The sequence below is a fragment of the Microcebus murinus genome, chromosome 23, assembly GCF_040939455.1.
Source record: "Microcebus murinus isolate Inina chromosome 23, M.murinus_Inina_mat1.0, whole genome shotgun sequence".
NCBI classification, from domain to species: Eukaryota; Metazoa; Chordata; class Mammalia; order Primates; family Cheirogaleidae; genus Microcebus; species Microcebus murinus.
In genome coordinates this window covers 35,029,431-35,056,939 of record NC_134126.1, presented here as the reverse complement: position 1 = coordinate 35,056,939, position 27,509 = coordinate 35,029,431, and the positions used below count along the sequence as shown (strand labels likewise).

The 27,509-nt window shown below is 33.2% G+C and overlaps 1 protein-coding gene across 6 annotated transcripts in view; it reads right to left on the bottom strand.

Annotated features, from left to right (window-relative positions):
• KCNT2 (potassium sodium-activated channel subfamily T member 2) overlaps positions 1 to 27,509 on the bottom strand; it is a 323,447-nt gene that overhangs the window by 236,830 nt on the left and 59,108 nt on the right. For 5 of the 6 annotated variants that reach the window (XM_075996993.1, XM_012743486.3, XM_012743496.3 and 2 more), the window contains exon 3: positions 2,129 to 2,208. In XM_075996993.1, the coding sequence (XP_075853108.1) occupies positions 2,129 to 2,208 (80 nt within the window). Of the gene's footprint in view, positions 1 to 2,128; positions 2,209 to 4,557; positions 6,945 to 27,509 lie in introns of those variants that run through there. The other variant, XM_075996995.1, reaches the window with a different exon arrangement.

The window sequence follows — 27,509 nt, the reverse complement described above, 5'->3', positions numbered from 1 at the left end:
TTAGAAGCTAGAACACGATAATTGTCTAAACTCTCTGAAGTTCTTGTTAGCTGAATTTTAATTACCTGAATATTGAAACAAAAGTGAGTTTGACAGAATACATGAACTGCAAATGACAGTGCATATTATATATAGTGAGAATAAATCTAGGTTTGAACATTCAGAAGCTACAAAATTTATGTCCAGTCAAGGTTAGATCAAGTATGCTTATCAAGTTGAAGCATTTTATATATCCATGAATTTGGGGATAAAGTTTAGCTAGCTAGAAAATCTAGCTGCTTATAGATTCCTAGGTTAAGTTATAAATCTTAGACCTTCAGAGCACCTTACAGATTTTATTATAGAGAAATTATAATTATACTTACATAATTATATGTTATATATTTGATATTAATTATATATTATGATATCTATAAATTATATAATTATTACATTATATAAAAAATCATAAAAGCATATATTGTTGAGAAATTCTCACACACACAAAGTTTTAGCTCAACCAATTAAATCTTATTTTTACCTAAGTTACAATACTACACCCATGAAATCTTAAAAAATCTTGTTGGAATTAAGGCTGCCATATATGTATCTTTTAAACTGTGTAGGTCACAATTATGTAGCCTGTGATATTTAATGATGATGAAGAAGAGTAATTAATTAAAATATGCATAAAGTCTGATTAATAGGAACATTACCTTTTCTGTAATTATCTAGTGGTATCTGATTCATGCATTATGAATAAAATTTTGATAAAGGCCATCCTATAATTACTACTTAATAAAATCTAAAAATGAAATGTCACTTTTTTCTACTCTGCTATATGTGAGTGTACTTGTGGTAACATTTCTTAACAGTAAAAAGGTTAATGCTTATTAATTGTGGAATTTTTCCTAGGTTTTTCTATTAAAATATTGAGTACATTTTATGGGTTAGCATTCTCACAAGGTCTTTTAAATCATTAACCAAACATAGAAATGGATTTCCTCAAAAGACTGCTTAGTCAAAGATGACTGCTGATGAAGTATTCAAACAATGCATCCTTCTTTTCTGGCCTGGAAAGACAGGATTGTTAGTATTGAAAGCAAGGAACCCTTCTATTCAGCTGATGTGGACCCTTTAGGTAATATCTATTGATGGGGTTTCCTTGGAGATTCTATAAAACCAGGCTAGAAAGGCATTAGCTATTACTAGCCTTAACCCTGAGGTTAGCCTACAATTAAGAATATCTGACCAGTAGGCCTTAAATATTGAAGTACTCCCTATAGTCAGTATTTGGATAAGTTCCCATAAGTCAGGCTTCTCTCTTTGAATCCTACCTAAAAGAGGCACCAAATTTTGACCACCCCAAGAGGACTCAGGAGTCAAAATTCACAAAGTATACACCTATCTAATATGCAGACCTCTCCATTTCTTGTTGACATTTTTAGCAATAAAAAATTGCATACTGGTATATTACATATGGCTTTTTAAAATATGTGGTATTATGAAAGACAACAAGTATTATGGACTCTTTAACCTTGAATGGGCTGAGGAAGGCAGTGACTATGCCAATTGCAGGTCTTCTTGAAGTTGCAATGTTTCCCAAATTGGTTTGATGATAAAAATCGCTAGAATATTAAGCTCTGAAATTAACTTTACACTTCCTGATTCAAAATCTCCAGGCTAAGCATCAGTAGGAATCTGCATATTTCAGAGCACCTTAGATATGTTTCTTAATATCAGGCATGACTGGAAAACATTAAACTCTTCCTTCACTAAATCAGACAATTATTCCCTATTGAGGTCTATCAAAATCACCAGAACTTTCTGAGTTAGATGTTCTTCCCAGTTAAAATTTAGAGACCCCCTCTTTTTTTCCCTTAATGTTTTTGCTAATGCACATAATCCTCAATCAGAAGTCTACTTACTGATGTGGGACCTGGAGAATTAAAGATGTTCAAGAGGGACTAACATCACTACATGTAGTTCCTATAGTTTTCTAAAATTTTACTGCCTGGCAGATTGGCACACAAGATTACCAATTTTATTCTTCTATATAAAAAAAATTTTGCAAAAGATTGCACAATTGACATTTTTTGAGGTAAATATATGTACAAACACAAAAAGGGGAATAAAATGAATAACTTACTTGATCTCTGGTTCTTAATGAAAAATAATTTTAGTCTCTCTTTGAATGTGTTTTCATTCATATAGAATTCAACTTGTACCCTGAAAATAGAAAACAAAAACTTGTAAAATTATGCAAGTTCAATCATATCTTAATTTTTATGAAGATTAACACATATAAAGTTGCTTTGTAATTCTCTAATGAACCTAAAGACTAATATATACAAAAAGTTATTTGATTTAATGCATTATATATTTGAGTGAATTCTCTGCCAGAAAATGAAAATTGAGTAAAATACTGATTTGGGGGAGAGAAGCAGTTACTTCCTAATTTTAAAAAGATAGTCAATTTAAATATCATATTCAGTCAATTCAATTGTCTGTATTAATGAATGATTCAAAACAGTGAGAACACAAAAGTCTTTAATAAGTATTTTGGGAGTGATTTTGAATCAAGGTTTTCTGATTTTTTTTTTTCATGTTGTAAGAATCCATTGAAGCTTAAAAAATTCAATTTGGGCAACAACTCCCCAGATCTACTAAATCAGAAGCGTGAAGAACAGGGCCTGAAAATTGATACTTAATAAACCCTTCACTGCACCTAGGGCCTATTTGGGACACCATATTATATAATACTTTACCTTCTTATTTGTTTATTTAGGCTAATATTAAAATATATATGGATCAACAAAGAAATGGTAGTGGCAAGTAAAATATTAAAGTTACCATAGATTATAAAGCAGACAACTCAATTAATAGGCTGAATATTATATATTCAAACAACTACCAAATAACATCAACAGTTTTTAAAATAGTAGTATTTTAATAAATACATTTGCTTTTTGTCGAAATTCTAGGAAACTGCCTCTTGTATAATAGGGCACAATTAATATTTTCAAAATAGTGAGTGAAAAGAAAAATTATGACATTAATAATCATCAATTTTCTTAACTAGTCACTGATATATTTCAGTTAGGATTTCAAAAACAGCTAAGAAAGGATTTCAAAGGATTAAGATTTCAAAACCAAGAAAGTATTAATATTCTAATGTTTATATAAACAACAAAGATTTAAATTCATTTTTCCTAATATCACATTTTGAATATGTAATCTATATAAACCAGATATGGTTTTGGTGTTTCTGGGTGTTTTGCTTTTGTTATTGTTTTTTTGCAAGACTATAGATCTGAGAGAAAATTGGGAGGAAAAAATAACTGACATATGAAGATGTTCATGTATTAGAGAAATATTTCACTACTATAATATTTTATAATGTATTATCCTGTATATTCAAGAAGACCCAGGAATAGTTTAAAAGCAGTCTTGTGCCACAAAAGCAAATCTTTTATTTTAATCAATTGCAAACCAAGTTTTATTTGTTATACCTTCTAACAGACTTGAATATTCTCTAACTTTTGTCTCTTCTCCATAAAGAAAATATTTCTATCCACAATTTTTAATTCCTTTTATCATTTTCTTATTTTTGCTTCAACTTATATGTAAAATGGTAAAAAGAAAAACTAGAAAGCAAGATTTTCACTTGCTGATGTCTATAGAAATGATGAATGATTCAAAACAGTGAGAACACAAAAGTCTTTAATAAGTATTTTGGGAATCATTTTGAATCAAGGTTATCTGATTTTTTTTCCATGTTGTAAGAATCCATTGAAGCTTAAAAAATTCAATTTGGGCAACAACTCCCCAGATCTACTAAATCAGAAGCGTGAAGAACAGGGCCTGAAAATTGATACTTAATAAACCCTTCACTGCACCTAGGGCCTATTTGGGACAGCCATAAATATTGCAGTGATGTCTTTCACGAGAACACTTCCATATGCATGTCTGTGTACATGCTCACATCCCTACAAACCCACACACTCACACATACTACGAAAGACCACACATAAACATAGACACAAAACTCCAATATTATCTTGGAAATCCACCACTGGATCTGTTTCCTTTGTTTATCAAATGAAAAGTCAATTCATTTTAAATAAAGTAACTATAATACTAATATCAAGCTAAATGAGTTAAAATTGTTATGGATACAAAAACAAATCTGAGAGGACATATGGTTATTACACAAGTAATTCAGCAAAGGCCATGCAGATTTGCTTCCTAGAATTATCAAATTTATAAGAATACGAATCAATTCTTCAGAAAATGTCTGGAGTCCAGTACTGGATATATAACAGAAGAGCATTTTTTAACTTAAATGAGATCATCTAAACCCTTAACCAAAATAATGAGAGATCTGGAAAACATATCACATGGGAAAAGTAGAAGACACTGGAAATATATAATAAATATGAAGAGTCAGGAGTCATACAATGATTATCTTTAAATATTAAAGGAGTCAACATTACTAAAATGGGATGATGCATAATGTGATGCTCTATTGAATAGAATTAAAAATAGAGAAATAAGCAAATTATGAATGAGAATTACCCAACTATGATATGGCCATCATTGTGAAGTAGAGAGCTCTCCAATACATATAAATGTGCCAAAGACTGGATAACAACTTGCAAGCCACTGTTTTTTTTCCCCTGAGAGTAAAGATAATTTCACAAGATGTGAGGTTCTCATTAAATAACTTCTGAATCCCCATCTAATTATAAAATTATGTAAATTAAAAGTCTTAACAAATCTAGTGATCTGAGTCAATAGTATCCTTGAGAAATATGGATGATATTAAAGCATGAATTTATACAAACGCTTTTTAAAGAAAAAGGAAAAAAAGCAAGTAAGAGCACTTTGTGGTCCTCGACTTCTTCTCGATACAGAAAAATGTCCGTTAAGCTTCTTGGTTATCATACAGAGTAGAGCTTTCCTTTATTTGGTCTAATGACAACTCTTCACAGAATCACGGCATGGTAGTGATAACATACGCTTTCAGGACCTTTCCCATAACCATACAAATATAGTTCTCTAGTACTCAGGGATTTAGTAGAGTTTAGTGTTTATCTTTCTGAATGTTTTTCACAATTTTAACTGATTTCATACATTCTCTCAGTATTTCTTTACTGTTTTAGATTTAACTGTGCTTTCCTTCTCTCCCTTCCTCCATTCTTTCTGCTTTCCTTCCTTTCCTCTTTCCTGACATCCTCTCTTCTGAATTCCCGATCTCAATATAATTTTATCTGAATTTACTCACAGTTGTAGACTATGTTAGTGTACCTATTTCTGGACCTTCTCCTGAACCAGAGTTTTGAATAAGACAGTAGGGCAAATCTGCCCTCATCACTTTTTAAAATGTCATTTTTATCACACCTTACACCAAAGATAAAATTTAGGATCATATTGTCATATTTACCCTAATGCAATAATAATGACTGGTGATTTTAATCTTGAAAATGAGCCACATGGGTGCCCTGAGACCAAGGTGGATAATGATGAGCTGAAAGCTGTAGTGGAAGTCAGGACATAAAGGTAAACCATTTCTACACTATACTGTTAACATGTAATGAAAAATGGATTATTTTTGACAATCACAAGCATTCGGCACAATGGTTGGATAAACATGAAGTGCAGAAAAACAGTCCAAAACCGGATATTCATCAAAAAAAGCTACTGATGTGTGTTTGACAGTCAAGTGTTGCTATTATCCACTACAGCATCAGGAAACCTGGTCAATCAATTACAGTGGATGTCTACAGCAACTAACTGGACAAAATGATGAGTATGCTTGTGATCAAGCAGCTGAGACTGGTCAACAGAGACAGGTCAATCCTGTTGCAAGATGATGCCAGGCATGGAGCATGTGCCTACTGTCCTAGCTACTGAGGAGACTGAGGCAGAAGGATTGCTTGAACCTAGGAGTTCAAGATTGCAGTGAGCTGTAATAAAGCCACTACACTCCAGCCAAAAAAAAAAAAAAGAATTAACAGAGATAAAATAATGGACTCTAGAATCAGATGATATACATTGGATTACCAGGTCTGCTAACTGTTATTCTCTGTAAAATGATGATATTACTTCTATTTAACAGGGTTGTTATGGAAATTAAGGAAGATACTATATATATAAATCATACAACCGAACAATGGCAACTAATTATTTTTTCTGGTGTGTTGGTAATAAAAAATATTACTAGAATAAACATTTATAATTGGAAAAACAAAAACTGTGGATCACCTATTTCAATTTGATATGGTTGATTCCCACAAGAAACATCTACTCGGGAAAAATAAGGGTATAAGACAATAAAGAACTTCCACTATTTACTTCAGAAAATTTCTGCAGATCAATTTATTGGAGACAATAAATAGTCTCGTCACGTGGGTAAAAAGATCATTTATCAAACAATAGCTTCCTCATTAAGACTTGCTTCAAAGCCCTCACTTCGCTGTGTTCAATAATGCTAAAAAGATTTGTCAAGAACTTTGACCATTCCAAATCAGTGTTCCACCTTGAAAGATTCCCCTTTCACTACTGGAGCATTGATCCCAAATCCTGATAAATATATCACTTCTAGGATCTTTCTCCTGAAACATTACTAAAGCTTACTACATGCAGGGAGTTTGAATAAACATAGTTTTGTTTAATTAACAGGGTTTCTGGTGACATTTCAATTACTTAAACAATAGTATAAAAGGAGTTATCCTATACCTGCCACTCCATAACCTAATTATTTTTACTCAAAGTTAGAAAATGAAATCCATATCATTTTTAATGACTATATGGTATTCTTCTATATTAATACTTCCTAATTCTTCACCACTCCCCAACTAATGGATCTTTAGGTTTTGTCTGCAATCATAAATAACAATAAAGAAAAAATATTTTATAATAGTAATAAAAATAAGTAAATAATAAATATATTTTCTACATTAATACTAAATAATGTGAAATCTGAATGTTAAGTTTTAAAAATATATATGTCAAAGAATAACAGCAGTAATCTAAAATTCTAGTTATATTTTCATCATTTTAATAAATAAGCCTCTTCCATGGAACCATCTCAATATATTTTCTCCAAACTGTTTGAAAAAAAAGAAAATGATATAGTAAAAATGTGAAAATATTATACTAGAGAAAACTCAGTGAGTTCTGTCAGAAAATTTATCCAAAACTTGAAAATAGATAAAGGCAATTACTAGATGCTCTTCCAGTACAGTGCTGGACTTGCCTTTCTATTTTCTGTAATATTTTACAACTGTAAAGGAGTAGACATTAGCATATAGAATTTTGTCTAATAGGTAGGCAAAGAAATAGATCAATAAGAAAAATAAGGACTATTCAATAAATGGATTTTTAAAATGATTATCAAATTAGCAAAAAAAAAAAAGAAATTGGGTCTCTATCTCACATTATATAATTATGTTAAATCACCTCTAAATTAAGACACATTTTAAGCTCTTATTAAAAAATGTTTAATATTTTTTGTCCTTTAAATAAGGAAAGTGTACTTCAAATACAAAACATAAAATATGTATAAAATCTTTGCCTGGAAAGATAAGTATATAAACCAATAAATAACTTCAATGGGGGGGCTTAGAAAATTTGAAAATCTCGAATTTATCACAGACAATAATTACCTGAAATCTTAAACAGAGGGAAAAGACAAGACCATAACTGGGAGAAAACAGCTGAATAAAAAGTGATAAAGGTTAAAAACTGAGAGTATATAAAGAATTCTTAACAAATCATTAAGAAAAGAACAAAGGTGCAACCAAAAGAGATGAACTGGCATTTCACAGAAAAGGAACTATACTGGCTAATGAATTTAGGAAGAAATGTTTAACCTCATTAGTACTCAAGGAAATGTAAATAAGACTATAATGAGGTTAACATCTTATATCCATTTGACAGGAAAAATCAAAAAGTATAATAATGCCAAATGTTGCAGAGTGAATCCAAGGATTTCTTGTTAATTGCTAGTAGAGTGTAAGTTGATACAATCATTTCGTAAATAATTTGGCATTATCTAGTATAATTATCTACATATTTATCACCCAACCATTCCATTGTAGATAAATGTCATAGAGAAATTTAAACATGCATTCAGATGCATATACAAGAATGTTCAAAGGATGTTCATGACAGCAAATAAACAAACAAACAACAGAAGGAACTTAAACATCCACTGACAGGGAAAAGGATAAATTTTGGCATATTCATACAATGGAAAGTTATAATAAAAATTAATGAACTATGGCTATATGTAACAATATAAATGGATCTTAGTAAAATAATGTTGAATGAAAAATGTAAATCTAAGACTACATGTAGCATAATATTCACTTTTATGAAGTTCAAAAATATTTTAAATCAATATATTTGGGGGTACCCATACTCTGACAAACTATGTTTCTTAAAAGCAAGAGAATGAAAAGCCAAAATCAAGGCCAGGGAAGAGAGTGCAGAAATCCAGAGTTAGATGTAAGTTGTTTATGAAGTATTAGTTGAGTGTCAACAGGTGTCTATAAATTACCAATAAATAAATTAATTAAGGAATCTTCATGAATGAATGAAATATTTGAAGATCTATCCATAATAGGACAATGAGGAGAGTGTCATAAACTAAGAATTATAATTAAGATAATTCTGAGCCTTAGGGGATAAAAATAGTAAATATTTTATATTTATAAAAAACAGGATAGAAGGACTCCAAGGAGCTATATGAGAAGAAATTTTCATCTCTACTAATAAGTAAATGAATCCAATCTTTAACACTAGCAGGAATTTGGTAGGAAACCATATAGAATAGGATTAGCAAGCTTGGATGAGAGGAGAATACACATGAAAGATCTCTTCTGATTTAAGAAATGCCAAATGCAAAGGAAAAAATATTTAAGAAAAAGTATAGTACTTTTAGGGAATAAACAGGAATTGAAATAGCTAGAACACAATCAGCATGTCTGATAAAAGCAAGATATGAAAGTAGAAAACTAGAAAGTAGCCTGTGTAAGTTAAAGAAACTTGAATAGAAACTAATAAATATACTAATAAACAGTGACAATAGCATTATCGACAGAGGCTATTTATTGAAAATCCCTGGGTACTATGCTGAGTATATAGCTGTTTTGCCTTGTTTAATCCTCAAGACAAACCTTTAATCAGTACCATTAACAGCTCCATTTTAGAGATTCAGAGACAGAGGCATTTGTCCAAAATCATTCAAATCATAACTGGTAAAAGCAATACTTACTCCCAGGCAGTCTAATTCTGGAGCCGCATACTTAACCCTGACTTATATTATATGGATCAAATTAACTATTCATTTTTTAAGTTATTATGTGTTTTGTTCTGATTACAAAATACATTCAAACAGATCATAAAATTTATTACCATAGCTAAAGAGACATTTTAGGAAGGAACTTATTAGATAAAATTTATTTACACAAAAAAAGTCTAACAATTTGTTTCAACTAATTTAGTCAGTAAAAATTATTTTACAAGGCTTTACCATGTGTTAAGTACCATATAACTTGATGTAATGGACACGGAAACGTAGCACCCAGATTCCCCTTCCTTCAATAATAGCTGGATAATCTCCAGCTGCTACCTGCTTCCTGGTCAGCTTCCGGGTCTGCCTCAGCAGCAAAGAGCCACCTTACCTGAGGTCAAGCCCTTCCCAGGACAGCCCACAACCCAAACTTTGTATCAGGGTCTGGTTATGGAGAACCCAATCAGAGACACTAACAATTACTTTTTATTAGATTATCTATGAATTTCATAGTAACTCTACCAGATCAAAAAACAAGCAACTGATTATGGTTAAACTGGCAAGATATAGATAAGAGGAAATCACTTTACCACAAAGTTTTCAAAGTAATTCAGGATTCTGCTTCTGACAATATGGTAGACCAGATGTCCCATGAAACAGTCCCCAAAGGAAACATCTAAAAAAGTTGAATAAATTATTTTACACACACACATGCACAGACTTTTTAGCAAGCATGGATTAGCAGAAAAGTAAGGAAAATCCTTAGAAGCCAGAAAAGAAAATAAGAATCCAGAGAAGTAAGCCAGCACCGAAGCTGCTGTTCACCCTGGTGCTATCTGCCAATTTTTGGTGATACGGACTTTGTATTTTGACTGGCCAGAAACTTGTCAAACAAATCCCCCACAAAGTACTCCACAGAAATCCCCCACTGAAATCACCCACAAAGAACCAGGATCCCAGAAAGGAAACATCATCAATGCATGAACTAAGAAAAATTTCTTTTTTACAGCAGAAGCAGATGGTGAACACACTTAGCTGTCTTGCCATAATTTCAAGCACTATTGAGAGGAAGGCAGAGAAAGATGCTGAGACCCGTAATTAGTTTGCTTGGACTGCTATAACAAACTATCATAGATTTCTAAGTGGCTTCAACATATATTTATTTTCTCACAGTTCTGGAAGGTAGAAGTCCAAGATCAAGGGGTCAGTAGAATTGATTTTTCCTGAGGCCTTCCTCCTTGATTTGCAGATGACTATATTACTATTTTCTCACTGTGTCTCTACATGGTCTTTTCTTCTGCACTCACCTTTCCCTGGTGTTCTTCCATGTGTTCAAATTTCCTCTTCTTACAAGAACACAAATCAGATTTTTTAAAAGTAATCAAGCAAATATATTTTCTATAACGAACATTGTGTGTACATAGCCTTAAGATACATAATATCTTCAAATAAGGATACATAATATCTTCAAATAACAATATCTCAAGGGAACTTCTTGTAACCAAAATTTGTCAAAACACATTTCTATCATAACAAAATACTACTAAGTAAGTATAAATGTGAAAAGAAAGGACTTGAACCCTCATTTGCTTAATGTTTACATTCTTTTTTGTTGTTGCTACATTTTATATCTTTGCCTCTCCCTAGCAAGTGTTAGAGGCATGCCCTTCCCCTCTACAATGCTAACTGCGTCCCTCAGTTGTGAGTCTACCCTCCCCAAGACCCTAATCCCTGCAGAACACTACCAACCACCATGTGAGCACCACAGTGTTAATCAGTCAGTACCAATTTGATGGCAGTACATGTGGAGCCCATTATTCTGATCTTGTGTCACCTCACTTCGGATAATGGGTTCAAGCTCAATCCAGGAAAATATAAGAGATGTTAGATCACTGTCATTTCTTATAATTGAGTAATATTCCATTGTATACATATACCAAATTTTAATAATCCACTCATGAATTGATGGGCACTGGGGTTGTTTCCACATCCTTGCAGTAGTGAATTGTGCTGCCATAAACATTTGAGCACAGATGTCTTTATTATAGAATGTCTTTTGCTCTTTTGGGTAGATGCCTAATAGTGCTATTGCTGGATTGAATAGTATTTCTATTTTTAGCTCTTTGATGTATCTCCAAATTCTTTTCCACAGAGGCTGCACTAATTTGCAGTCCCACCAGCAGTGTAAGAGTGTTCCTGTCTCTCCACATCCTCCCCAGCATTTGTTATTCTGGGATTTTCTGATAAAGGCCAATCTCACTGGGGTTAGGTGCTATCTCAAATGTTTGCTCTCCACACACCCAATAAAGGTCTGATAACAAGAATCTATCATAAATCAGATGTTAAGGTCCCCTACAGCAGCCTCAATTTAACTTAATCACCCCTTTAAAGACTCTATTTCTAAATAGTTACATTCTGAAGTACTTGGGATCAGGGCTTCAATATATGAATGTTGGGGGAGGAAACAATTCACTCCAAAACACTTACTAGCAATAGTTCTGAAATCACTGACTCTAATTTCTCACCTTTTATTCTTTCTTTAAGCTATCCTACCTCTCTACCAAATCAGCAGTTACCAATGACCTCTACACGGCACAATGTGGAAGTTGGCTACCAAACCTCACCTTACTTACTCTATCAGCATTAGGCACAGTTGATCAGTCCCTATCCCTGAATCACTTTCTTCATTTGACTTCCAAGATGCTCCATTTTCTTGGTTTTCTTCCTAGTTTATGGTTTACTCCTTCTGAGTAGTACCCTTGGCTGATTCCTTCTTGTCTATTCTTAAAATCCATCCTCTTTTATAGCTACACTCAAAATGTAATCCATGTATATGCCTAGGACTGCCAAATTTATATCTCCATCCCAGTCCACTCCCCCAAACTCTTATACTCATTCAACTGCCTACTCAACTTTTCTACTTGAATCTCTAGTGGACATTTCTAACCCAGCATATCCAAATCTAAGTTCTTGATTTTCTCCCCTGAAACCTTCTTCCCATGTAAGCTGATGCCAAATCCATTCTTCTTGTGGTTCACCCAAAGTCATGTAGTTATACCTGAATCCTCTTTCACTTGGGTACATATTAATATTATTCACTAAAGTTCTTTGAAAAGTAAAAATCTTTTAGCAGAATAAGAAAGAAGAAAAAGAAAAAAATGCTTGCAAGGAAGATTATTTTTTCATACAAGCAATAGTGACTTAAAGATATTTAAACATGCTTTAGGGTTAAAATTTATTTTCAATGCAAGACATAGTAAAACAAATCAAAACAAAACTTTAGGTGAAAAATGGAAAAACTGAAGCCAAATTGAAGTTCCATCCATGTATAAATCCACAAAAATAGCAGCAAAATGTTTCATATCATCAAAAGTATTGTGATGTGCAAAGTCTTCTATTCTAAGGCATGACCTTTAATTAGAAATGACTGCAAAAGCTGCCAGGTTGGATTCCTAGTGTGAGTGATGTATAGTGACACAGAGGGAAGTATTGGAAAGGAAATAAACACCTACTTTCTTCTTCACATCACCTTATTGTGTCTGAGAAAGGAGATACTCTGATCTACCTGATAATTTTCCTTATGCCTACCCTCTTTCTTCCCCCAATTAATTCCAATTTTAGAATACAGAATTCAGAATTGGTTTTAGGTCAGAATAAAGTTTGTCATGACATAGCTTCTCATGCCTTATTAATTAAACCTCAAGCTCCACTGATGAGACACTAATCAGTTTTGCTTATAATTATGTGCCCAGTGCCTACAACACAGTAGATGTTCACTAATATATATGGAATTAAAAGTTACTCTGCAGTACTTACTTCTAACACCCCGTTAGCATACGGAGTTGACAATTATCAGAATGCAGAGGCTGGCAATCTGTGGATACTGCCATCTGGCATCTATGCTGAGAAACAGAAACTCCCAAATAACCTTGCTCCAAAAGGGAACACATTTGTTAATTTGAGAATGCATGGTTCTTATTTGCTGTGGATGATATGAATAATTTAGCATACCATGATACTTCTTAATTCCTTCGACCAGAATTAATTATCATACAAGTTTTCAATAAAAATATTCAGCTGGACTCTAAGAAAAATGAACAATTCCTAAATTAACTAAGCTTTCTTCTGCTTTGCTTGCAGGCCAAGCCCTGCTTCCTTCAGCTCTTACTTTTGATGCCACCTGAATCTTCATTCTCATCAAAGCCTTAGTCAATTGACACACATGTATTTTTGCTTAGTGCACTCTATTCCTTTTACAAAAGTACTTATTGCAACATATTGAAATTGCAGTTTTTAAAGTCTATAGTTTTCAAATGGGTTTTAGAGATCAAATAACTGGTTCTATGTCATAGAACATAGAAAGCAAAACTATAAAAGGAGGGGAAAAGTAATTTTAAAAATATTTATGTAAGTAGAAATTTGGTATATTTTTATGTTGAAAGTGTACACTCTCTTTGAGCAAAGTGGAAGCAACTAAGCTTAGTGCTTTGCAAGAATAATAAGCAAAAATAGACTGAAACAGACAGGAAGCTACCAGATGGAATGCATCATTAATAACATCCAACTACAAGCCTCATCAAGAGTTGATTTGAGGGCATGTTTCTTGCTGGGTGTCCCTCCAAAGCTGCCAGTAATGGCTTTCCTTGGATCTAAAATTTTGAAGCAGGAACTGTGTCTATTTTGTTCATTTTGCTCATGTTTTCAGAACTAACACAGTGCCAGATACACATATGAAGTACATTTGCTGAGTGTTGAATGAATTTTCTACATAAAAGTTTGTTTTCTTCTTGTTCTTATTTACATGTTTTATCAAAATCACCTTGACAATTATAAATATCTTCTGAACATTTTTTTCTAATTTTCAGTCATCCTTCTTATATGTTGGGACTTAAGAATTTGGAATTCTCAACCAGCAATCTCCTTCAGCCTCCTCCTCAGTAGTTCACCAACTGAATCAGTCACTGTATCATTATGTTCTTTTGTGTGAGAGGCACCAATGGGAAAAAAATATTTTCCTTACTGATACTTTCAGAATATCTAACGTACTTCACACAAATTACAGATAAAATTTCACTAAAAAATGTATACTATGTAAACATTTATTTCAACATTTAAATAAATGCATTGTTATATTTAAATATTAACTTATACATTAATATGTAAATAACTAGTCAATTGCTTCTCTATATCTATATAAAAATAAAAGATGATTGATTTCCATGTATTTTTGGATGTTTTCTTTTACATATTAATAAGTAATTAAATTCTAAAACTATAACTTTAGTAATTCTGCTAAACATGCCTTTTAGAATCATGAAGCTATTTGTCCTTGAAATGAACACGTGAGATGATGGGATTAAGACCACTGGGATTTAGGGATTCTATGTCTGAGATTGTGAGAGAGTGGGGGTGAAGGAATTGCCTAAGCAGAAGCCTGAAATAAATGCAGATGTTAACTGCCTAGTTGGGGGACACATATCAGTGATCTGGGAGTACAGCAAAGCATGCTCCAACCTCAGAGCCTAAGGGGTCGCATGCCTGAAAAGCTGTGAGCAGCCCGACATGAAAACTCCTCAGGATTGTAGAGGGAGATTGCAGTATGTCAGCCCAGAGAAGGGTCTCAAGGCTTCCATAGTGTTTGAACACTGGGCCAAGTTCCTTCTCTCCCTTTCTCTCAACAATGCCTCAGTTAATGTAAAACCAGTCTCCCAGTGGAAAGAATGTAGTTTCTTTGTTCCTTGATCAAATGGGTTGCAGCTTCTGACATTAAAGATTGATATCCATGTATATAGCTTGAGCTTGTGATAAAATCAGTTTACCTTGCTCAAAAGGGTTGTACCTACTGAAGAATTATGTGTTTTTCACTTCTAGAAAGGAGAAGGAAATTAGCTAGGACACCTTGTGATTTGAGGGGAAGCCCCAAAACCTTTGATCATTGTATCCCGTGATTTTTTCACATGAGATCATTGTATTTTGCAACATGGCAAAGAGAATAAAAAGCAAGTCCTGGGGTTCAGTCACTGCCACCTTGGCACCGGAGTGCTGGTGGTCCCCTGACCTCCCATGTCTGCGTCTTTGTTTTTCTCATCTCTTGCAACACGGTCTGCCAGGGGACCCTATCTTTCCTGGGGATGTCATGAATGCCCAACAGTGAGATATCTCCCAAACCAAAAAGTCCAAATATTAGATCATCAGTTTTTAGAGGAAAACAAAAATGAATATAGTTTGTCTCAGAGAACAAATGAAACAAAGCCATAACAGATGATTCAATCCATTCTAGAAATTTTTTTTTTTTTTGGCCTCTTTTTGTACCTTGTCTCTGGGTTTAGGAAAATTGAAAAATATGTTTTAACATACTAAAGGAATAGCTGGCAAACTTCTAGGTCCTGGCTCACCATAATTTCCAATATACATGGAAAAGGACTATGAGGATTCTATGGTATGACATTTGCAACATTTATGGGTTGAGGATGACTTTACTAGCAGCCATGAATATGGGAATAACTATAGCATGGCCCTTTCCATGCTCCTGAGGCTTGTCAATAGAACTCAGAAGGCTGCCACCTCACATTCTAACCCCTATCAAGAAGTCTTCCAACTCTAGATAGATATAAGACTGTTAGGTTTTCCATTAACATGCAGTCATTCCACACTATAAAATAGGTTGATAAACTGTGAAGAGAACTAATAGAATGCAGACATGCTTACAACTCTATCTAGTATTCATGAAAATATGCATGTTTCATTTTTACATTTATAAAAATTAAGGAAGCATCGACTTAGCATTAACAATAAGTTGTTCTTTAGAATTAGAAAAAAGTTGATGTGAAATTAAAGCCTGACTATAGACAAACTTTGAGAAAATAACTGAAAATCAATTGTAATGAAATTTTTCTTATTTATGATAGATCACATTTTACTTCATTTAAAGGAAAAAAGGAAATGCTAATAATTCTTGTACTTTTGTCTAACAATACACCAAAGTATATAAAGATCTCTATTTAAATTATATTTAAACAATATGTTTATGTAGAAAGTATCGGCACTTGGCAACTCCATTTCAATCCAGCTTTCTTTATGCATGTTTACAAATTCTACCCTTTTTAATACTAAATTGCTTATAAATTACTTCATGTTAACCTATGTTAACAAAATTTAAAGATTAATTTAGGTGAATTTAGTTTAGTTGTCCATAAATGAGTTATAGGCTTATTATAAACTAGATATAAATGCTGAAAAACACTACATATGCAAAAAGTATTACTGGAGGCCCCAGCAGTTTTTGATGAAGAACAGATGTATATATACCAAAACAATGCTCTAATACATATGAGGAATCAGTAAAATCTGCAGTCATCAAGTTACTATAACTTCCATGTTTATGCTTTGATTCAAAATAATTTGCAGATGTCTGAACTACTTTATTTATTATGTACAATATCACTTAGGATTCCTTAGTTTGCAATTGAGAAAAAGAATCTATTCAAATTAGCTTAAATTACGAAGTAAAAAGTGCAGACTGGTGATGCCTGCAGGCATGGCTTGAAGCAGGAGCACATCAATTTCAGGGAAACCTTATTTTTTTTCCTCCATCGCCCAGCTTCACTTCCTTTGCTCTATTCAAAAGCAGAAATTCCCTCATGGTATGTACTTTTATTTGGATGATCCAAGGTATTCTTGTCTGTTCTTCAAATGTTACCAACACAAAGTCATGGACTGTGTCTTACACTTTTTTGCATGCCCTCAGTATGTTGACTCTATAATATATCCCTCAAAAGTTCTTGTTGAAGAAGCAAAAGGGTGTTTGCATTGGCAAATTATCTTCTTTATGCATTTTAATGTAAAAAGATCGACCCTGTAGCACTTATGAGAACTGTTCATTAGCTTTAGTAATTTGTCTTCTGTTATTCAAGTATAAGGTATTAGTAACACAAAGGTTGAAATGCATATATTAAAATGTATCATATCACCATAAAGTTAGGAAAAATTACCAAACGTGTTCAGAATTAGTCACACGTAAATAATGACACTGTACTAGTAAAACAGGGTGACATAAAATGAATGATATTAATAATGTAAGAAATTTTCTGAAAATGAGGCCATTATCTTTGTAGTTTCAAGTACTTTAAAAGCTGCTTAAATTTCTCTCATGGGGAAGAATATTAACAGGAAACCATTATTCTGCTTGTGAATCAGCATGTGCTCTTTGAAAGTAGCATATGAAGGATATATGCTTAATTACTAAGAAACTTTCATTAAAATAAAAAATATAACTCATAATTGAAAAAAGTTCCAATTAGTTTAAATAATTTAATGTGAAGAAAACTTGCTGGTACATGTGAAGGAATATGATTCATATAAAAATTATAGAGAGTTGAATTCACTTCTCACTATAATCTCCTGATATTAAAACTATTTCCTAATTTGTTTCGTTCAGCAGTTGTCATGAAAAGGTTCAATTTGGAGATCAAAAACTATTCATGAAAACTTTTTTCCGGCCGGGCGCTGTGGCTCACGCCTGTAATCCTAGCTCTTGGGAGGCCGAGGCGGGCGGATTGCTCAAGGTCAGGAGTTCAAAACCAGCCTGAGCAAGAGCGAGACCCCGTCTCTACTATAAATAGAAAGAAATTAATTGGCCAACTGATATATATATAAAAAAAATTAGCCAGGCATGGTGGTGCATGCCTGTAGTCCCAGCTACTCGGGAGGCTGAGGCAGAAGGATCACTCGAGCCCAGGAGTTTGAGGTTGCTGTGAGCTAGGCTGACGCCACGGCACTCACTCTAGCCTGGGCAATAAGCAAGACTCTGTCTCAAAAAAAAAAAAAAAAAACTTTTTTCCACTTGTGCATCTTCAACAATTACCTAGAGTCTAATCACTTTTTCCTAATCATGTAGAAAATTGAAATCATGTAGAAACTTGACATATGTAAATAAAATTGAAATAAAGAAAAAAAATGAGCCCAGATAACTAATATTACCAATGAACATTTTCATTTCCAAAGTGTACTCATATTATATTAATTAATAATACTATTTTAAATACCCAGGTGGATCACAGCATTTTAATACATGCTTGCTATGTACTGGGCATGTATCTTTTTCATTTAGCATTACAAAAATTATTTGAGCCAAGAATTATTATCCACATATAGATGATATTGGTAAGGCTCAGAAAGTTCAGCACATTGCCCAAGATCACACTACTAAGTTTTGAAGCTGGGATCTAATAATAAGTGCAATTTTACAAGAAAAATAAAATGCATTTTGAAGACACTCGCCCATTTCTTAAACTTTGTCTTGTACAAACACTAGATGCAAAGAGTCATGATCTCTTTCCATATAAGGAGTTCTTTCTAACTAAATTTTATTTATAGATACAAAACTGATGCCCAAAATAGATATGAGATTTGAAAAGAGGTGCACCTCTTTCACACCTAGTGACAGAACAAGAATTGAACATAAGACCAATTCTTAGATCATGACTCTTTCTAATGTACCAAATTTCTCCTGCCATTTTCCTTACTCTTAAACTATCAACTTTCGTAGCCTTAACTGGATTCCAATTAACTACCTCCAATAAAGATTTTTCAAAGAACAAGACAATAGTCAGTAATAGAATGACAGCCATTACATCACCAATTTAACAATCTCCATAACCAGTGCTATATGACAATGACCATGTCTATTAGGCATGCCTCCAGATCAAACATTAAAAGCTTATGCTTTTTTTGTCAAAAATCCTGTTTCATTTTCAATTTCCTAATTTGTTTATTAGTTCACCAGTGTTGTGATCGTTGGAAATTCATAGAAAGAAGTCCTTTAGATATTACATAAGATAGAATTCTCTAGAAAGTTAGAATAAGATATAGAATTTTTCTGAACAAACACTTTACTCCTAATGTAACAATCCTGAGTAGCTCCAAGTATTTACAAAGATTTAGAAATGGTCTTTAGATACTCTAGTTTTATTACTCTGTGCTTTTCTCTGAACATAACACAAAATTCTAAGCTGGCATTTGAATTGGAAAAACAAATTATGTGTGATTCCTCTCCTCACTTCTCTTAGAAGTGTTCAAGCAAGGATCAAACAGAAATGGCATGTACTGGTTTCTTATTTTCCAATGACATCTAAACCAAAGATGTTATTGACTAAAGAGCCATTAAGAAATGCAATACATCTTTACTCATGATAAGTTATTACCCTCTAACTATAGCATAGTCCATTTAAGGAGAAAGCATTTTAGTTTTAAGTGCTGATCGTAAAAAACACAATCACTAATGGAGTCGAGATTTATCTTTTGTGGGAGATTCCTTCTTGCTGGCTTATGACTGTCAGTAATAAAAATTGGTTAACACTTCCTTTGCTCATTAGGTAGAATTATTCCCTTGACTGGTGATATCAATGTGTTTGTAACAACCCCATCTGCAATGCTGTCAGCCTGGCCTAAAATGTACTGATAAAAGGAACTGAAGCAGGCATTTTGAGAGGAAGCTATTCTAGTCATGCAAGAGCAGAAAAAGTCAGACAGGATATGACTGTGCATTATACTGCCTCATACCTTTCATGCTTACAATTATGCTACACATAAATATGTAACTCTTGAATGAGTATGTTTAAATAAATAATGTAACGGAATGACAGATTCAGAAACCTTGCATTTAAATAATAATGTTAGAGAAAAGATGTTACGTCAAATTAGAGCAATTCAATTACGGCTTAAAGTCAGAGTACATTCCATATACTCAAACATTCTAAGGTATCACAAAAATAAATTGCTGAATTGAATATTCATAATGATTAAGAAAGTTTTCTGAAATGCTTCTCTCATTCATCATTAAAATAAATATATTTAAAGCATGCAATTGCAAGTTCATTAAAACTACAGATTATAAACAGTATTTCAGACGAAAAATAAGCAATTATATTATAATTATAACTTTATCCATGACAATAAAAACATGTGAACATTGTTTTCATCATTTCAACCCCTTGATGTTATAGCATACCCTACAGTACCTTTTTCTTGAATCAGATATTGATGGCTGAAGTCGTGGAAAAGGCACAAATGTGGATCGACAAGGAACTAGCTGTGGAGACATTATAATCTTCTGCTCAGATATTTGCTCAAGAGAAAGAAATTTATTTACAGCCACAAACTCCTTTCATCCAGTAGCATGATGAAAGGAATGGAGTCTTGTATTTTTATCATAATTTTTTAAGGATTTTATAGGATGTAAACATTTCAGCTAAACAGCTGATTCTAATATCTTTAATGCTATCTCTGACTCAGCATCACTCGACAGACTATTAAGGAAATGTTGATGATGCAGGAAGACCAGTGTACTGGTTAACATGATTATTTTACAGAGCAGTGTGTATTCGTTAATAGCAAATACACTGTCACGATATTCCTCTCAGCTCTTTTCTAAAATCTCTTACTTACATTATCTGGTCACATGATGTTTGGTGTTCAAAATATAGAACATAACACTTGTTTCAGAAAATATAACCTATGATCTTTCCTCTGGTAAACAAAATCAGATGTTAATTTTCAGACAGTCCATGAGATTCAGACCATGTCTACCAAACATACAAGCCTTACCACTCAAAAATATATGCAGAAATCATACTTCACACACCAACAAGGGCCCTCTACAATGAAAATAAAATACACACACTAAATGTCAAATTCTAAGAGGACACTATTGTTGGACACATGCCCTACAAAATGGCTGGCACATTTAGGGACACATAAATATGGAAAAGTTTCCTGTGGATATAATAGGAATGGAAGAATGTACAAAGAAAAGATACATGTGTGAATTCATAAAAATGCAAAAATATAGAAAATGTTAAAATCCTATTAAAATATTAGGATATTAAAAATTTATATGACAACACAGTGCACAGTAGCCTATAAATATTTTTGAAACCTTACTCATGATAACCTTGTTCTGATTAAAAAATCAAAGCAATATAATTGCTCAATAAAAGAAAGTTAAATATTTTGGTACATCAGTAGTATGGAGTAGTATTATTATCATATATAATGATGGAAAGCTATTCATAAAGTATCATTAAGTGGAAAACTGATAAACAAATTAAAAAATAGGTTAACAAATACTATTGTGCTTTGATCCTGTTTGGGTGAAGCATATACAAGTAAATATAAAAAAAATCAGAAATACTATATATCAAATTATTAGCATTGGTGAAATTAAATTGCGCTGTTCTATTGAATTTCTGGCACTTGTTACCTTCTACCTTTTCTCTAGTGATGACATCCTGCTAGTGTAATAAAAAAAAAAAAAGCACTAACAAAATGAGACATGCCATTTGCATATGGTAACATCACTATGACATTTAACCATGGTCTACTTTTTAAAATGTTTATCCCTTCAAAATAACTTTCTGAATGTGATATATGAACATTCAAATAGCTGCTCTCTTTTAAAATAAGCCTCAGTGGACATCAACATCATACTCTTGTCCTAACTACTATTTACAAGTTAACTTAGCCAATCAGACTTCAGCCCCTGCCACTTCTCCTGAGTTATTTGTTAAGCTCATACCAGAACTTAAAAGATCAAATCAAAGGCCAAATCTTTACTGTAAGTAACAATTGTACAGAACATAAGTTCTTGACCTTATCACTGCCCAGAGATCAAGAGCAATACCATCAAATATTCTCATAACTTTTATTCTGTTGAAGAGTCTGTGGGGAATTCCTTATTTTATTCCCTTAGGTACAACGGAAGAGCTTTTCCATTGACAGCTTTGGAGACATTTTCTTCAACTCATCTGAGCTGAACTTTTCTGCTAGCTCCATCACAGAAAATCCTTGCAGTTCTCATAGCAGAATCTCCCCACACACTTCCAAAAAGGACAAGCTACCATCTGAAGATTATAAGATTGAGAGATGTGGCATGAAGGGAAAGACAAACTTGGTAGCCACGATGACTTCAATTTAAATCCAGCTACAGGCTGGCTAGCTATGGGATTTCAAATGCACCATTAACTCCTCTGAGACTCACAGTTGCCTCTACATAAAATGGAGGTAGTGACTCCTACTTTCTAATGTTAGTGAAAATAAAATGAGAATGTATGTGAATTAGGTATAATAATATTAATACCTAAAATAGAAACTGACATGTAAAAGCTTCTCAATATTTTCTTTCTCTCATCTTCATTAATCTGGTACTCTTAAGGTAACCGTTATCATATAAGTGATAACAGTGATAAAATTTCATCCCCAAACAAATAGACTGTCAGTAAGGCCACACCATATTATCACTGAGAAATAGAATAAGTTTATGAAATAATGAAAATAACTCTAGAGCTCAGTGATTATTTCAGCAGTCTCTAGTTGTTCTGTACTAGAATCTTTCTCCATGAAGTAGTAAGTTATTTCAACAATTTAATGTAATTATGCTAAAATGCCTCCTGCCTAAAGTGAAGAAGTGACTACTGAAGTAGTAGTTACTAGGATTTAGAAGTTATAGAAAGTGGCAATTAGGAGCACCTGGGTATTCCAAATAGGCTTATCTGTGAGTCACCTTTCTTGCTGCCACTATGTATAGCTACCAAGACACTCATATTTGTGGTTTAGTTTCCTTTGCACAACACTACAGTAAAATGTTTTTTTAAGTAAGCAAAGTCTTCATTTCATCAGTCCTTTACTCTCTTAAGAAAGGGATGCCTTATAATATGTTAATATTTATTTATTCCACAGTGATTCAAATGAGGATCAACAGAAATAATATTCTCATTTAAAACTTAAGTCCATGAGTCATCTTTTCAAAACATCAGAGTTTGGGATAACAGTGTACATGCTGACAGGAAAAACTCATTCAGATTCTGAATAGTTCATAAACATTAGCAGTAGTAAAGAAAGAAACAGGGAAAAGTGACATTTACTGTTTCCATGTAATTTATTTGAACATGATTTGAGTTTCCAGAGCTAACATCAATAGAACCATTCAGCAGCTAAATTCATTTTTAACGTTAATATCCTGGAACTCATTAACATTTCCAAGCTTCAACTTGAAACAGAGTCTTGGTAACCAGAAAGGAAGGAAACTGTTGAGATAAACAAGAGAGATTTATAATCCTTGAGATTAAATGTTTCTTATTTCATCCTTGAAATTTCATCATACTTAGAAGAATTCTTTGTGCATAATATTTACTAAATAAAAGAAAAAGTAGAAAAACTGCCAATATATTGTAATCTTCAATAATTTATCATGAGGAACACACTCTTTAACATGTTTTAATGATTTTCTGTCACTGAGCCAAAATCAGTTACTTCCATTCTCTATATGAACTTTTCCAAATGTAAAGGGATGTTTAAATGGTAATATTCCACTCTACTAATATGCTGTGATGAATAATCAAGTTAATGAGTTCCTCTTACAAATCAAGGTATAAAACCATATAACTATAAGAGCTCAGACTGCTTACTTTTCCATATCATCTTGGGAACACTGTTTCCTCCCACATAAATTTTGGTCATTCAAAATTTACCCCTTCTAAAAAAGAAAGCTACAACAATTCAAAGGCAAAGAAAATTCTCAAATAATACACATAGAGATCTCTAGTCATAGAGATAGTCTAGTCTAGTCATAACTAAATTTCATTCTTTTCCTGGGCAAACCAAGGATAATATAACTAATGTATGGAATAAAATTTGTGTTGTCAAGTTAGTGACCAAGGTGACTATTAAAGATATTACAATCCAGCTTCAGTATTTCTTGTATCTACCAGTATCTTCCAAGGCCCAAGGCTTTTTCAGTGATGCTGACACAATGACTAACAGAAAGTGACTGATGTAGTGAAGTTCTCTTCCAATGTATTAATGGAACAACTATTGGCCTTCTTAGGACAGTTTGTGTAATAAGAAAATTATTCCTCAATTATAAAAGGAGATTATGGTTCTTATTTCTCAGTGGAAATGTTTGTATGTTTCATGAGGACAAGGATCATTTAAAAAGAGAGATATAATGATATCGAAAAAAGAGATTATAAATATGAACCTACTGTACTGAAAACATTAACCAAGAGCACTTTTATGGACCAAAATGCATCTGGGAATTTTTCAAGTTCTTCAGTCTTCTGAGGTACTTAGTCATCCAAGAGATATAACTAGCTTCTCCCATGTTAGAAATCCTGGAAATTTTTAAATCCATGTGGAAAGAAAGCCTCAGCTTGGTTGCAGAAGTGCTTATATTAATATTCACTCAATAATTTTTATATCTTCTTTAGTGGTTGGCATCATATATAAGGAAGTGAAAAAAAATTAGTTTCTGTTCTTACAGAGCTTCTTATACCCAGAAGAAGCAGAAAATAAATAAACCATAATAAAGGTTTACTTACAAATTGGGATAAGTGCTATGAATGAAAAGTCCATGATGCAGAAAGAGTGGGTATACTGAGTGGGTGGTAGGTAACAAAGGCCTCTCCACTAATACCACAAAGTCTGAAGGACTTCTCTTCTTGTAGATGGTCAGCCTGAAAAGCAATTTTGTTTATGGAAAATTTGCTTTCATTCACAATTTGAAGATAGCACAAAATATTGTGGTAAGGCCCAGGATTCTGGCACTCAGTGCACAAAAGTTTGGAAGGTAATAGATGTGGGGGGGAAGAAAAGGAAAGATTTTTTATACCAAAGATATATTAATGCACTATCTTAGAAAACCACATTTTGCAGATTGCTCCCACCACCAAGGATTGTCCATATTTTGGTGTTGAGTGCCTTTGACAGACAGCCATTTTCACTGAATTTATACGTTGAGAGAAAATCATAAATAGAGGTATTGTTCCATAGAGGAAACTGATTTCCCACTTCACTATGAGGAAAATTGTCTCTGCATTAAAAGTACAAAACTGGCTATTACATTACCTTAAAACTTCTCTTTTTGAAATCCTACTCTAGGCAATAAATATATAAAAGCCACAAAATTATTATTTACATAGGCTTTGGAGACTAATTGTTTGAGTTGAAATAGCAATGCTTATGTCCTGAGATTATTCTCAGATGAAGAATAAGAAGAAAATGGGAAAATCAAGAAAGCTCTTGTGAACAAAATTAACATTAAGTCATATTAAAAGAAAGCTTTCATCTTTAGCCTTTAAAATCTTAAAAGAAAAGAAAAGGATCTAAGCCTACTTCTTAGACATTTGATTAAAAAGTAAAACCCAGAAATAAAAGTAAATTCAAAATCCACAGAAATGGAATTTATACATTTTTGATATATATTAAATAGATCTTAAAAGCCACTGTAAGAAAAAGCAGACCACTTGATAGAACTGACAACTTCACTGATTTCTTTCTGCTGAATCATATCAATGAAGGGGAGACAAAAACAGAATTGTCAGCAGCTTCCCAATACCAGAGGAGAATGCTAATATTTTAATTTTCCTAGTGGGGACCAGACATAGCATGGACCTATACCTATATACTTTTCAAAATCACCTACCTCCCTTTTCTTTATCTATCTGACTTCATGTTATCAAAGTATAATTTTGATCATAATTTCCCTTTTCATGCCTATGATTTAATGTGAAAAAAAAACACAACCCTAACATTATGGTCTATATCTCAGTCATACTTTAGTTTGCTAAGCATGAGTCAGCTGCTCTGAAATTACAAAAATCTGAATGTTCTTGCAAAGTCAGGTGCCCAGTATTCTAAGAAAAGTCTAAGACACTGCACCCTGGGCCTCATCAAGGTAAGGCCATTATGGTGTACTCATCAAATGGCCAACCACTATCTCATGTTTTCTTTGACTTGGCTGTATCAGAGCTGGAACCCATTCTACTAAGTGAAGTACCACGAGAATGGAAAAACAAGTACCACATGTTCTCACCATCAAATTGGTATTAACTGATCAACACTTAAGTGCACAAATAGCAGTAACATTCATAGGGTGTTGGGAAGATGGGAGGGGGAGGAGGATGGGTATATACACACCTAATGGGTGTGATGCGCACCGTCTGGAGGATGGACACATTTGAAGCTCTGACTCAAGTAGGGCAAAGGCAATATATGTAACCTAAACATTTGTACCCCTGTAATATGCTGAAATAAAAAGAAAAAAATGAATTTCAGAGAATAAAATTCAAATTGTTCAGCTGTTACATATTTGTAAAAGTGTTTGTCCTAAGCAATTCATTTAAAGACCGCAGCACATGGGAAACTGAAGAGCTGGGAAGCCTGGATCAGTTAACGATAATGCCAATTAAAAATGATGACTGAAAATCATTCTAATTAATATCTGAGAAAATAAAGTAAAATTTATCCCAATTTAAGCCTTAAAAAGCTGCTCAAAAGCCGGGCGCGGTGGCTCACGCCTGTAATCCTAGCACTCTGGGAGGCTGAGGCGGGTGGATTGCTCAAGGTCAGGAGTTCAAAACCAGCCTGAGCGAGACCCCGTCTCTACCATAAAAATAGAAAGAAATTAATTGGCCAACTAATATAAATTAGCCGGGCATGGTGGCTCGTGCCTGTAGTCCCAGCTACTCGGGAGGCTGAGGCAGTAGGATCGCTTGAGCCCAGGAGTTTGAGGTTGCTGTAAGCTAGGCTGACGCCACGGCACTCACTCTAGCCTAGGGAAGAAAGTGAGACTCTGTCTCAAAAAAAAAAAAAAAAAAAGCTGCTCAAAAACTTTTTTTGGAATCATGTTGTTTTCTTTGTACATTTTTATAACCTTGGTTTCACTGGCATCACTACCTTACAATACAACTTTTTACTATAGGTAATTTTCTTCATTAGAAACCCTAATCTGATGTCCATGACTGTATATAATGTCAAGCCATATTGAAATTAGGTTTTATTAAATAATAAGATTCAATTTTCAATGGACCATTTGACTGTCTTATACTGATTATTCTTAAAATTTCCTAACTTCTGCTTATTATCCCAATTGAAAATTAACTTGAAAAGGTACTAAGAGGATTAGATCTTGAGAAATGAAATACGTACTTCCATGAAACATATCTCTATTTAAATTTTTTAAATGGCTTTAATCTCTTGTAAGGGAAAATTCATTTGTATAAGTTAATAGGTTCCTTAGGCCAAACTAAGATGACTGACTGCTGGAGTGTTTTTCTGGTACAGCCCTCTGGCAAGCTGGCCTTCTAGGGAGGCATGAGTTAGCACACTTATGTAACCAAAGTGTTATCTCCTATGTGAACCCATGTGATCACGCTTCCCATAGCATGTTGCCACT